This window comes from Gouania willdenowi, chromosome 6 (genome assembly GCF_900634775.1).
Source record: "Gouania willdenowi chromosome 6, fGouWil2.1, whole genome shotgun sequence".
Lineage (NCBI taxonomy): Eukaryota > Metazoa > Chordata > Actinopteri > Blenniiformes > Gobiesocidae > Gouania > Gouania willdenowi.
Genome location: NC_041049.1, coordinates 25,269,795 through 25,284,970, shown reverse-complemented (window position 1 = coordinate 25,284,970; position 15,176 = coordinate 25,269,795). Strand labels below are relative to the sequence as shown.

Genomic DNA, 15,176 nt, shown 5'->3' with positions numbered 1-15,176 from the left:
ACAGCAACGATAAAGTAACAAGTAATAAAGCCCCCACCAAAAAATAATAAATTAGGTGGGGTGCGGGACCGTCTCACTCCCCTTTTATGACGTCACGCCCCACCCCCCCCTTTGCCCACTGTTTGAGAACCACTGCTAGATCTAGTAAAGCCTCACACAGCTTATATCAGACAATGAACATATGTTGCTCATAACACTTTGTATTCTTCTTAAGGCTCAAATTCACCAGCTCTCCATTGTTCAAGCTGCAAGATGCTTAAAAAGATTTTCACAAATGCATAAAATCATGATGACGTAACAAAAAAAACTAAAAAAAAGGACTTCATTGTGACTTTCAAACCACAAACTCCATTTCAACAAAAAGTGCATTTCAAAAGGTTAACATCGTGCAGCAATTAAATAATTACAAAGTATTACAATTATTTGTGTGATTAAATGTGTGTCAATCTACTGTTAACTGTGCTATGAAGTGCTGTATTATCATGACCTTCAAAAAGCACCGCAATAAACACACGGGCACTTTACATTATTTCTATAACACAGAAATTATTCCTTACACCAATCCTTCAAAAGTGTATCTATATTAATATACACTGCTCTGTGATGCCACAGTTATGTATTTTCATGTTGGATTCATGTTCATGTAATTCCTGTGCAGTGAGTTTGTAAAAACACCTTCCTTTTTAGGGAGATGTTGGAATCGGGAACCTATAGTTATTCTATATGTTCTTTCTTCTTCTTCCTAGGAAATCATATTTCTCATGCACCAGCAATCATCACATATAGAACAAAGGTCCAGTCCCATGTCAGATGGCCTCATTTAAACTCCATCACTCTGTATAGCTTTTTTTTTTTTTTTTTTTTCTCCACAAAAACTGTATAACTTGTAAACCCTAACTCCTCCCACAATTTTTGCTAAATTGACACCAAACTTGTCACATATTCAGATTGTCCCACACAAACGACCCACAGATTTTTGATTTATCAGTTCATCAGTTCATCACAATGTTTGACTTTAAACGGTAAAAATGTGGGTAACACTTTACATTACATAAATGACACATTACGCTGTCATTATTGTGAATAAGGTGTGATGAAGGCTGTCATTAAGTGTTATGACACTTTTGGAGTAGAGCTGGGCGATTTTGGCCAAAAAAAAAAATCTTTTAAAAGAAAAATTTGAGAATCGATTAAATTTTTTTTCAATGCACTTAAAAATGTCTGCAGACATCAGATATATTGTCAAAAGTGCAACTTTATTTCTGTGATTGTCCTCAAGAGTTTAAATGAATGGAACAATCCCAAAATAAAAAGTAAATGAGGCTCTGTCATTCAACAATTTCAAGTTTTAACCCAGGTTTAAGCAAAAGTGCAACAGCGCCTTCACAGTAGCTTAAATTTTCTGATTAAGAAATCAGATAACTATATATTTTATAACATATAACATTACAATTAAAAAAATAATAAACTCTTTCCTTAGCATCTCAGCATAGTGCGAATAAAACATTAAACATGCCTGTGGCACACATATAGCCTACTCAAAGGGTAAACACATGTAAACAAAGAAGGGGGCTGGCTACATCACGCTATGGTAACCCACAACGACGGAACGCGAAAAACTAAAAAAAAAAACTGTGGTTGAAAAAAAATAAAAAATAAAACAAAAAAACAAACTTGAATTTGAAAAATAAAAATCGTTTCTATCTCCAAATTTGTGAAATCGATTTTTTTTGCCCAGCCCTACTTTGGAGCTATGTTGGCAATTTTTGGGATAGGTGGAGGGATCTAGTGGGGTTAGGAAGTGTTGGGGTTAGGGTAACAAAGGATTGGGATTAGGGATGTCCCGATAGCACTTTTTCATTTCCGATATGATATCAATATTGCAGCCTTGTGTATCGGCCGATACTGATATTGATCCGATATCAGCATGAATCATACATACTTTTTTTTTTCTTTCTCTCTTTTCTTTAATAAAATGTTGTAGTGTGGAATATTAGAAAAGGCTTGATAAAGTGATGTTACTCAAACAGAGAACAATAGTCAGCAACAATAGGTATGAGAACAACTGATCCATTTATTATTAACCAACCTTCAATATAATACCTACAGTATTCTACAATTGAATACAACAAATTGAAAATAAATTGAAAAAAATAAAATAACACAAAATAAAAATATCTGAAAATCTGGAAATTTGAATCCGATATCCGTTTTCATTTTAATATTGGACCACTAATTAGGGTTAGGCTAACGAACTACACTTAATGACAGCCTTCATGACACCTTATTCATGCTAATGACAGGTATCATGTCATAATGACAGCATAATGTCAGCCTTATGTATACAACTTCAAATAAAGTGTTATCAAAATGTGAAAAAAAAAAGATAAAAACTCATCATTGTAGATGATGTTTGGAAAATATCAGAATTTTATCTCAAAAAACAAAATTTGTTTTATAGGGTTCAGAATTCTGCTCTCATGAACAATTGAAGTCAATGCAAAAATGGCAATTTTAAACATCAGTTTTTCCCTATTGAACCAGAAATTGTGAGTTAATTAATATAAAATGCACATTAGAATGCCATCTTCTTCATCTTTCTACCGATCTACTTGTGTTAACATTGTTAGTTTGTTTTTGTTTCGCCTTTGTCGTATTCTTTCAGCTATACCTTTTCAGTAAATCTTATTTTATTTATGATTTTGATTTTTTTGTGCTAACTGTTGTGTCTTTGTGTTCCCAGGTATCCCTGCCATTAAAATACAGACTCCTGCTTAACACACGTCCTGGCTTCTGCCTCCTTTCCCTGCACTTGGGTTTTCCACCACCACCACACAGCCATCGTGAGAACCAATCTTGGCAAAAATTGACTGGCCCCGGCCATTGCTGCACAGCAGCTATAATTTATTGTTTAGTATGAACGTGATATTAAGGATTGGCTAATACAGTATATTTCACATTTTCTACTTAAATCAGACCCTTTAACACACTTTTTCATATTTGTTTACAGGAAACTCTCATATTGACATTGTTATTGTATAATCCTTCACATGTTTAACTCTTCCAACATCTCTAGTATTTGCTTCTTCATCAACTCAATGCACTGAAAAAAACGAATGCATTAGAGATACCTTTTAGTGCCTGGTTATATAGCTGTAGGACAAACAGGAACCGTTTTAAACTTTCAAAAACCATAGTAAAATGTAAATATATTGTTGTTGTTGTTGTTGTTTCTTTAAATATATGTTTTTGTGTCTAATGGTATTCAGAAAACAAGAGATTAAGATTATTTATTTTTGCCAGCCCGTATATACAATACATTTTAAACGTGAGTGAGTGAGGGAGTGAGTGAGTGAGTGAGTGAGTGAGTGAGGGAGTGAGTGAGTGAGTGAGTGAGTGAGTGAGTGAGTGAGGTAGCCTTTTGTTTGGACTGACACTTTCCATTTAAATTGAAACACTTAAAAGCTGAAAAGATGAAGCCTCCTTCTGTACGTGCCTATTCTTACATATCCTGCCTTCCTACACTGACACCACACAAAACTACACTTTACCAAAATGCCAACCTTTGAAAACCCATGTTTAATGATTTTGTAGACTTGCGTCTTATATTGAATTCTTTCCTCGACAGTTTCTCATTGTTTGACACTTTTTTACTTTGTTTCGATGGCTTGTTGAAATTGGAATTCACTTCCTCAAATGGACATGGTAATATTGTTTTTGATTTTCAAAAAGAAATCAAGCAGAAATTGCAATATGACAGCGAAAATAGCCTCGCATGCATGTTTTAGGGAAAATATCACACACACACACACACACACACACACACACACACACACACATTTGCCTTTGTAAAAGGGTGTTAAGAGGGACTGATGTAACATGACTTTATATGATGGATGTATAGCTATATGGCACAGACTAAACCCTCTCCCACATGTTTTAAGACAATATCACACATTTTTCATGCCAAATTTTTCAATGTCTAGCTTTAGCAAGTAAACGTGAAAACAGACGTAGAGATGACGCAGAAATGGGCAAACTCAAAAATGGAATTGGAGAAATTTTGAAACGGAAAATCGGATGCTTTGTGGTTCTTAACCTTTGTGAGCTCAGGGTCCAAAAATGCAAGTCTAGATCCAGTTTAATAAGCAACACGTCATCAAAAACAAGAAATGAAAGCTGTAATCCCAAATAAATATTATAAAGTGTGTGTAAACACATACAATTAAATATTATTTCATTAAAGATTATCAAATTGAGCTGCTGCCAAAGGCGTTTGAGTCTAAAGCCAATAAAAACTAAAGAACAAAACAATGACAATTTGATATGAATATTATTTAATTATATAATCATTATTTAATATTTTTATATAGAAGTGAGTTGGAAATGAATGAGTAATTTAAAAATATATATATGTTTTTTAAGTTAATACAATCAAAAAGGATATTTGCTAATTAACTATGTGAAATGCATTAAGTGAAAATAAAAACTCAATACGATGCTTTTAAAGTTACAATGAAAAGAACTCCTGGGTCATTGTGTACCGCTGCTATCCCCAGTCAGCGCTTTTTCATGCTTCTTCATAATTTGAATGTATCGGCTATTATAGACTGGTGCACTAGCACCACCCTACTGTGTGGTGAGCAGCTGAATCGTTACTAAGGGTTCCAATAATGATGCATGTGATATTTGTTCTCACTCATTTAAGATGTCCCGGGGCCCGTAAGTGCAGAACAGATGTGCTTTTGATGAGCTGACGCTGAGCTGTGAGCATTTTTATGTAGTGACTATAAAAGTTTTCCAAATGGGCCTATTTATTAATCATTATTAAAGCAATGATCATTCTAATCACTTTTAGTTGGGAAGATGTATCCATATTATTTAGCTGTCATTAGTGGAGGAAGGGGGGGATATTATATAAATGAAAATTGGTATATACATTAATTATATACCTATTTGCCCATGTTATATGTCAAACTCACGACCCTGTGGCAAAAATAAAAACTCTGCGTCACATTGAGGCTTTTTAAATATTTGATCTCAAATCTCAACAAATGTCTGTGAGGGTGAGGTGTTGACTGCAATTGATAAATAATAAATGTCAGAAGCCACACATATTTCTAAGCTGGAAAAGTCCTACAAAAAAAAAAAAAAAAAAAAAAAAAAAAAATCTCAAATTGTTGCTAATTTTATACTTGGATTGCAGCATTTTAATAAATCTAGGGGTAAAACCAGATGAAAAATAATAACGTGATCATGCAAAGTAAAACACAGATCTGTGTTTTACAGAAATGTTTGTGCGTTGATGTCAGGATGTTTGTTATGTACTCACATGTGGACATGAGGCGGCTGGAAGCGTCCCTGGTTGATGTTGTAGAAGGTGAAAGCCTGAGTAGGGTTAGTGCTGTACTCGTCCACCTCCACTGATGACCTGGTGCCTCGCGTGCTGTGAGACTGAGCCTGGGACTGCTGCTGCCGCCTCGCCGCCATGATCTCTGACAGTGTAAAGGCCATGACTCCGGAGGGCAGAGGGAGCAGGTGGATCAAAGAGCGGCTGTTGGTAGTTTTGGTTTTAGGACAAACGAGGGCGAACAGAAGGCTGATGGGAATCCTCACAGTCACAGAAATAAGTGGAGAGAACAACGCTTCATTCTTCTTTATTCTTTAACAGCTCCTTAGAGGGACACAAAGGAACAGAAATGCAATTATTATATATTATTTTTATTTGACAATCAAACTTTACATCAGTTTGTGTGCGATTGGGCAGTCGTAGCTTTGGTGGTAGAGACGTCTTATAATCTAAAGATTTGATTCCAAGGCTTTTACATATTTTTACATATTCATGTGTTCTAAGTCTTATTTCTGAATCCTATTATCCCTTTTATCCAACTACAACATTTTGCTGAGAAAACTATTTAAAAACAACTATAGAGCATAATGATGGAATGAACGAGTCATAACACACATTTGATATCAATCATTTCTGGCGACCCCAGACATTTTTTTTATAGAATTAGTTTTTGATGATGTTTGAGCTGAGATATTGTTTTTTTTTTTTTTACATTTTTTTGCATTTTAGTTGAACTACAATTATTTCAAAAAGTGGAATTATAGAAATACAGTTGTTTAAGATTGTGATTAAAAAAAAATAATAATAAAACTAATTAAAACATTTCAAAAATGTATTTAAATTTTTCAGAAATTTCAGGCGACCACACATGGGGTCCCGATCCCAATTAGGGGTGGGAACCACTGGGTACCTCACGATACGATACGCGATACAAAGCTCACAATAACGATTATCTCACAATATGACGATACTGTGATTATCAATATATTGGTCAGAAATCAATCTACGATAATCTATGACATAACAAGAAAAAAAAAGATTAAGTGAAAAAATATAATTATTATTTTATATCTCTGAAAGACAATAAATTGTAAAAGTGTCCTATGAACAGTGACACTATTTTAGTGCAACGTTTCTGTAAATAAGTGTCAACATATCAATGTAAATGATTAAGTATCTCCAATAGTGCTTTATGTAAACAAAAAATAGGGTCTTTCTTACCAGTGACATCATTATAGTGCAATATTCTAGTAAACAATATATTTTAGTAAAAAAGCAGAAACGTTTTTTTTTTTTTTTTTTTTTAAAAAAATCAATACTTAGCGGGAGCATATCGATAATCGTTCGTGAGGAAAAAATATTGCGATATATCACCGTACCGAGATATCATCACACTCCTAATCCCAATGTTGGAAAACACTGGTTTAGTGGCTTCTGAATAGATTTATTTCTATAGTTTTTTATCATTTCAAGTCATTTCCTGCATGGAGACGGGACCAACACATTTTATTTGTTAATTTTCCACTCTCTCAAGTACCACATGTAGTGCCATCCTGTAACCTTAGGGGTACACGTACCCCCATTTGAGAAACACTCCCAAAAGTGTCCCTAATGGAGCAGGTTTACGTAGAACCTTGTATAAAAACTCTGTCACATTAGCATGTGATGGAGAATATCAGTAAATTTAACTGGCTTTCAGTGAAAAATGCGCTGGATTAATTAAAGTATGGCAGTTTATTCCCAATCACACACACACACACACACACACACACACGCACGCACACACACACACACACACACACACACACACACACACGCACACACACACACACACTTATTAGGGGCAGTATGTATGTCTCACAGCAAGGAGGTTTGACTCACACAGTGGACCCCTGGGACCTTTCAGTGTGTAGTTTGAGTGTTCTTCTTGTGCTTGGGAGTTTTCTTTGGATAGTTTCTGCCACAATTTAGAATATGTATGTAAAATGGACTAAATGGAATTTACTTTCTGAAAAGGAAAATAAATCTGACTATTTTTCTCTCTCTTTATTTAAAATCAGGCCCCATCGCGACACGTTAGAAATATAAAAACCTGAACTAATGAAGCTGGAATACAGGCTACACTTTTAGTCCAATTCTTTATATACACACACACACACACACACTAGGGCTGGGCAATTTTGCCTTAAAAGAAAAAAATCTCCGATCTTTTAAAGAAAAATTTGAGTTTCAATTCAATTTTCTTTTTTTTTTTCTTTTTTTAATGCATTTAAAAATGACTGCAGACATCAGATCTATTGTCAAAAGTGCAAATTTATTGCTGTGATTGTCCTCGAGAGTTAAAATGCACAGAACGATCCCCAAAATAAAAAGCAAATGAGGCTCTGTCATTCAACAAATTCAAGCTTTAATGCAGGTTTAAGCAAAAGTGAAACCAAATCAGATAACTACATATTCTATAACATATAACATTACAATTAAAAAAATAATAAAATCTTCCCTTAGCATCTCAGCTTAGTGCAAATAAAACATTAAACATGCCTGTGGCACACATATAGCCTACTCAAAGGGTAAACAAATGCGGTGGAAAAAAAATAATGATAATTTAAAATTAAAAAAAACAAACTTGAATTTGCAAAATAAAAATTGTTTATATCAACAAATTCGATTAATCGATTAAATCAATTTTTTGCCCAGCCCTAATACATACATGGTTGAATCCGTCATCAACGAATGAACAAAGTGCACACTTATCCCACTAAACACATATGATTATGATTATACAATTAACCCTAATGCAAAAAATGGAATTCAATTAGCATAAAACCTAATCATGACTATGTAAATGGAGCACGTAAAAAAACATCTAAAAACTCTTCAAAATCAATTCTATTTCCATGAGTTTGACAACAAAAGAGCCTAGTGCCCACACATTAGCCAGATATCGACACAACAACATACAAACAGTGAGTGAGTCAATTAAACCAGCGTCACACGTCAGAAAGAAGCTATCATGCTTTTTTACCCTCCCCCCCGCAATTTTTTTTACCTTTATGTGTCTGACTTCATGATTGGTGACCGTGTGTGAGAGGAAAAGAATAATTCAGCTTTTCCATTCAGTAGCAGAACAAACAAGAAGAAGGAGGACATGTGAGAGACATAAAGTGTGAGGAGGACCTCAGAACAATGTACATGGGTGTGATTTCCCTCCAGCTATGTAAATAAAGTTCATCTGGTAGCTCGGGCTAGATAACCTATCAGAAACCATCCCAGCATCACATTTACACCTTCAGAGCAGCCACGCTCTTTAAATGACATTTTACATCTTTGTTGTCTAACTTCCTGTTTGCTCTAATGTACAGCATGTTCCTCTGTGTGTGTGTGTGTGTGTGTGTGTGTGTGTGTGTGTGTGTGTGTGTGTGTGTGTGTGTGTGTGTGTGTGTGTGTGTGTGTGTGTGTGTGTGTGTGTGTGTGTGTGTGCGTGTGTGTGTGTGTGCCAGAAGCTCATTTTGTCGAGGCTCAGCCGACTGCTGGGAGCTGCTGAGATGAGGGGATGATGGGAGACGGAGGTGATAATTTGGCGACAGGCGTCTCTGGCAGAGTCCGCCTGGACCGCAGTGGGATGTCACTGTGCCATCTCCATCTCCATCTCCATCTTCATCTTCATCTTCATCTCTGTCTCTGTCTCCATCGCTCATTCACCACAACCTCACACACTGACAGCACACTGACATGACACACACACACACACACGCATGCTTCACACCTCACACCACGATGGTTTGTCACAGGCAAATCCCAGCACGGCTGCCAGTGTGTGTGTGTGTGTGTGTGTGTGTGTGTGTGTGTGATGTGACAGTGACAGCTTCGCACACCATCGGTGTCAGACAAGAAAAGCATTTGGAGATGCTGAGATCAGAACACACTGGCTTCACACACAGCCCAGCTGATGAGGCTGCACAGGGTGACTAGATTAGCACACATCTGCTTTGTCTCCCACCATCCATCCATCCATCATCCATCCAGTTTACAGACTGAGCAAGGCAGGGTTTACCCCGACCCTAAAAAGTTTGGGAAACATAACCCAGCGATCAGTTTTTGATAAATACGTACCAGTGATGTTTAACATGCAGTCAGTGGTTTAAAAATGTATTTTATACATATATGAAAGAAGGAGTTTGCATCTGCTCTGGATGTTGATAAAGGATTTTTTTTTTTCATGTTCCACTTCAATTTTAAATAAATCTTTCTTTTTTGTTGGACATGAACAACACTGTATTTAGATTATTATTTGCAATGGTAAATTCCCATGACCCAGCCATTGTTAAAGTGGAATGTGAGTCAAAAACTAGTTAAAAATAGTGAGACGTTCATGAGCTGCAGGGCAACATTTGACTATAGCAAAGTGCTTTTTTTTTCATGATAAAAAATCTCAGGGAATCGCATTAAGTGAATCGTTGCAAAAGCATACAAAAGCATTTTGAGAAGTTGAACTGTTTGAATCTAGACTTTTGGTACAGATTGTACTTCTTTATTTGGCAAAACTCTGTGTTCTATATCTTAGTTTTCATCTTTATAGGTTCTTCTAGAATTTCACAGGACATTCTGATCCAAACTAAGATGACGAAGCAGAATGGTAGACTGATGTATAAAGGTAAAAGTTTTAAAAAGCTCAGTAGTACATACAGTATATATCAAAGCTTTGTGTTCTTGTTCTCTGATCAGCTTCAAACTGATTATCTTGGAAACACAAAAAATTCCATCCATTCCAGTTTTTTCTCAGAGCAAATTTTTTTTTTTTGTTCTTCAGTTTTTCTTAAGTTAAAGTTGTTCTTTTTCACACATAGAATTTACACACACAAAAAAAACACAATAGAGTTGACTTTCTGTGACTGTGTCATTTTATCTATGAAACTGTTGTGATGTAATAACAGCAAATGCAAAGGCAAAAAATCCAAGACCCTGGAATAAAGCTGATGGGTCGCTTTATAATAACTCTAAGAATTTATTACTTTATTATTATTATTATTATTATTATTATTATTATTATTATTGTGTCATTAAAGCATTTTAACGGTCATAATTCAGTGTTGGTTTTCCTCTTAAATATGAATATTTACTATGTACTGCAACAAAAAAAACAATTGTTCAAAAATGTAAAAAGGGTGAAAATACAAAATGACTCGACTCAGTTTGTTCTAAAAAAAAATTTTTTTAAAAAATGCTGGGTTTGCTCTTGTGTTTTCTGTGTGTATTTATATGATCTTCTGCTGACACAATGTATAGACTTTAAAATGTTTGGTTCTATAGTGATGGAGGAGTACTGTAAATCAGTGTTTGGCACAGGTTTAAGTTTCTTAGCTTTTACGCGGTTCTACTGAAGCTCAATTCAACTTTTCCTCTTCTTTTAACAACTACAGCCTACAGATCAGAAGTTGCTCCTCCAAAGCCAAAAGGAGCTGAAATGTGCTGAAAGCAGCAGATCACCGCACTGGATGACACCGGGAACGAGCAGCAGCTCCATCCGTCCTGTTGGAGCCTGAGAGCGCAGCGACTGAATCCTAGAGTTATCTCGGTGTGTGCGCACATGCGAGGTTGGAGCTACTTACCGGGTGTGCTGCTCGGTGCTGGAGGTGCAGGAATGATGGAGGTGAGCAGGAGGAGACGAACAGGTCAGTTTGAAAGCCTACTGAGTGGCACACCAGAGATACCCGCCCCTCTCTCTCTCTCTCTCTCTCTCTCTCTCTCTCAATCTCTCTCTCTCTCTGTATTCCTTGGTGTGATATAAAAAGTATCAGAACAAAAAGTTCTTCAACAATAAAGCCTATATTAAACTCAATAGGCATGGGAAGTTCTCAGCCCAGGGGCCACATGCAGCCCACATCCTAGTTTGAGTGGCCCCTAAAGAAAATACACAGAATTACTAGTCCACACACACACACACACACACACACACACACACACACACACACACACACACACACACACACACACACATTTTAATCATTTTCGGTAACATTACTTGAAGTTAGGGCTGCTCGATTTTAGAAAAAATAATAATCACTATTACTTTAGTCATAAATGAAATCACGATCATTCAAACGATTATTTGTCAACCAAAAAGCGATTTTTTTTTTTTTTTTTTGTACAAAAAAACAAAATATATTCTTTAAACATAAATAAAATCCTTCAAACACTAAAATCATGTATGTTCACTTTCGCACAAAACAAAACACGAATTCTTGCGCGTGATGTGTCTTTGCTCTAGATCTTCATCATCAAACCCAAAGTGTTCCCATATAAGAGAATTTGACGTGTTTATTAAGTGTTTATTTCTGCTCTTTCTCCTGCCATGTTTCAACACCACTAGCAACAACTTTCCTTGTGTTAGCCTAGCCTGGCAGACTAGCTTTAGCTTTGAGAGGGGCGGGGCGGAGGGGAGGAGCTTGCATGTGCGAGGATTAAACAACTCAAAGTTAGTATTAATAACATGTGTGTGCCAAGCTTTATTATTTTTAGATGTCCGAAATCGTGGGTTTGTTTTATTTTAGCGAATAAAACATATTTAAAATTAATAAATTTACAGTATTTATATATATATATATATATATATATATATATATATATATATATATATATATATATATATATATATCTTTTCTCTTCAAACTAGTTGTAGTACTCGAGATCTGTCATGTTCCCAAGACCACGTTTTGAAGATCTTGGTCATGTCTTGGACTCTAGAGCATTTATGAGATAGAGAGTGCCTGTATGGTGATGCTGCTTTTAGCTGTTATGCTGCAAAGAAGTGAAACAAACTGCTAGCAGAGCTGAAGTCAGCATCCAATGTGAACACCAAACTGTTAAATGTTTTCTGTTGCACTTTTTAATCATGTAAAGAATAGGGATGTAACAATTCACTCAATTCCCAATACGATTCGATTCTCGATACTGGGTTCACGAAACGATTCTCTCATGATTTATTTTACAAAATGGGACTGTAGTCAAGTGATGACTCAAAAATATTCCTTTATTTTTTTGGGGGGGAAAAAACTAGAAAATACTCTATTGTTTTCCTTTTATTTTTAATTGTCAAAAGAATTCCTTGATAAACTATTCAAAACAATGCAATTTAACTAAAAATAAATCTTGAATGAAATAAATAAAGGAATAATACAAATGAAGAAGAAGCCTATTAATTTAAATTCTGGTTCTATAGTAAACAATGCAAAACTGCATAATAGTTCTTTTTCTTTTTAAAAGTGCAACTGAAAATGTATTTTGTGCCTTAACAATTGGACTTTAAAAAAAAAAAAAAAAACCGTCATTGCACTGTATTTGCGTCAGATATTTGTTTGGACCAGCAGAGGGCGCTGGTAACGCAGTGGTCGGTTGGCATGCAGCTAATCTAGCAGTGAAGAAGAGATGCTATGCTAGCAGACAGAGCTAATAGAAAAACGTGACTTTTACAGATATTCACGTAATATTCCAAATTTCTTTTGGTGCTAAAGGGGTAAGGAATCCTTTATGAACATGAAACATTAACATGTAAGAGTAGAAGGCGGCAGAAAGAAAATAGTAGCAGATTCCGCCCGCCGGTACATTGCTGGACAAGAGAAGGGATAAATATATAGTGCCCTCTGCTGTTTAAAAAAGTACCGTGATTCAATTTTCAAAGTATCGATGTCAATCGCGATACCTGTGAATCGATTTTTGACTGCCTTACGATTAATCGTTACATCCCTGGTAAAGAACAATAGATAGCCTTGCGTAATGAATGTGTAAATTGCCCTTGCCTTGTCGGCAGAAGGTTACAGTGTTACTGTACAGGTGCAAATGTCTGAGGACAGTTACATTTTACATTTTACTTACATGTACACCCCAGAACAATGTTTTTAAAGTTGTGACGTTGAACAGATGTCCCATGTCTTTATTTCTCTGAAGCACATGGAAACAAAAGATGCTACATGTCATTCAAATATCTGCACGCTCATACATCTGTTTCAAATTAGTCACAAATTACATAAATCTGTGTAGTGTCAAATATGAGTGACTAATTAATCAATGCTGACCACAAAATTACTGAAGCAGCGCAGACAATAACAAAGTCCTTTATTAAAATGGACAAGGCTGATAGGGAACTCTCTAAACCTGAATCCATGTAAATCACACAGTGGGCGCTTAGCTACTGATTAAGGTCAGAGATGGAAATGTGTTGACAGAGGCCAGAAGTGTAATGGAGGATGGGAAAATTATTTTGAAGAGCTGATGAATTAGGAAAATGAGAGAGAACAAAGAGTAGAAGAGGTGACTGTTGTGGAGCAGGAACTAACACAGCTGACGTGAGGCGGGCATTGAAGAGGATGAAGAGTTCAAAGGCAGTTGGTCCTGATGATGTACCTGTCGACGTATAGAAGTGTCTAGGAGAGGTGGCAGTAGAATTGAGACAGTGAGAAGATGCCTGAGGAAAGAAGGAGACGTGCGCTGGTGCCCCATTTTTAAAAGGGTCCATGTTACGCTAAATAGACTTCTGTGCTTTAAACATCATACAAGTGCTATTTGGGCTTCATACACATGCCTTAAGTGTTTTTTTTCCATTGAGTTCCTCAATCGTTAGTTAGAGGGTGATTTGCTCCTTTCTTACTGCAGGGTGAGCCCTGAGCTGGAGAAGCCTCGCTTCCAGGAAGCTCTCTGCCGTGATTGACATGTAAACAAACACGCCTACAGAGGTGAGCATTTCTACAGTCTATGTATGTACCAGTAAACGCCCCGCCCCCACGCTCTGTCTCATGTTTATAAAGCAGCATGAGCTGCTTTATAAACATGAGTGGGTGGGAGGAGGGTGGGCCGTCCTCTGGCACTACATCATCATGCGGGGAGGAGGAAGTCAGTGTCCCATCTATAGACACACCCACTCATGAATATGCATAGGCAGGCCGCAAAAATCAGCCTGTTTCTGTAGAGTTGCTCAGAAAGTGACTTTTCAGAGGCTAAAACTCTGGAAAACAAGCGAGTTTGGGAAAATTAACCTCAAATACTATGTTTTTTGGGTTCTTAGAACAAATGGAGATGGGTGAAAAATAGCATGACATGGGACCTTTAAGAACAAGGGCAGAATTGTAGCATCTACAGAGCAATAAAGTTGTCATTCATTTACAGTTTTGGGAGAGTAGTGGAAGCTAGAATAAGGGCAGAAGTTAGCATTAGTGAGCAGAAGTGTGCATGTTTCATGCACAGCAGAGTATATGACAGATGCATTGTTTGCTACGAGGATGTTGACAGAGAAGCACATAGAAGACATTGTGTCTTTGTAGATATAGAGAAAGATTATGACAGGGTGTTCAGAGAGGAGTTGTGCTATTGTATGAGGAAGTCTGGGGTGGCAGAGAAGTATGTTAGAGTAGAGCAGGACATGTATGAGAGCTGTAGGACAGTGTGAGGTGTGCTGTAGGTGTGACAGAAGAGTTCAAAGTGGAGGTGGGACAGCATCAAGGATAAGCTATGAGCCCCTTTTTGTTGCTATGGTGATAGACAGACTGACCATAGCAGTCCATAGTCCATGGATACTATAGCTCCATGGACTATGGTATTTGAAGATGAACATCTAAAGGTGAAGGTGTGCTCTGGAAAGGAGAGGAATGAAGGTTTGCTGGAGTAAGACAGAATCCATGTTTGAATGAGAGGAAACCAAGTGGAGCAGTGAGGTTTAGAGACAGTGGCACTGAGGAAAAGACAGGAGGCAGAGCTGGAGGGAGCAGACATGAAGACGTTAAGGTTCTCTTTGGGAATGACGAGGATAAATAAGAGCAGGAATGAGTCCATCACA

At 36.6% G+C, this 15,176-nt stretch overlaps 1 protein-coding gene across 1 annotated transcript in view; it reads right to left on the bottom strand.

The window, feature by feature from the left end:
• The window catches only part of mpped1 (metallophosphoesterase domain containing 1), a 107,738-nt gene extending 96,674 nt beyond the window's left edge, over positions 1-11,064 (bottom strand). Inside the window, exons 1-2 of the mRNA XM_028451796.1 lie at positions 10,960-11,064; positions 5,333-5,674 (exon numbers count right to left, since the gene is read on the bottom strand). Of these exons, the coding sequence (XP_028307597.1) occupies positions 5,333-5,514 (182 nt within the window). The 5' untranslated portion in view covers positions 5,515-5,674; positions 10,960-11,064. The remainder of the gene's footprint in view (positions 1-5,332; positions 5,675-10,959) is intronic.
• Positions 11,065-15,176: the final 4,112 nt, after the last annotated feature.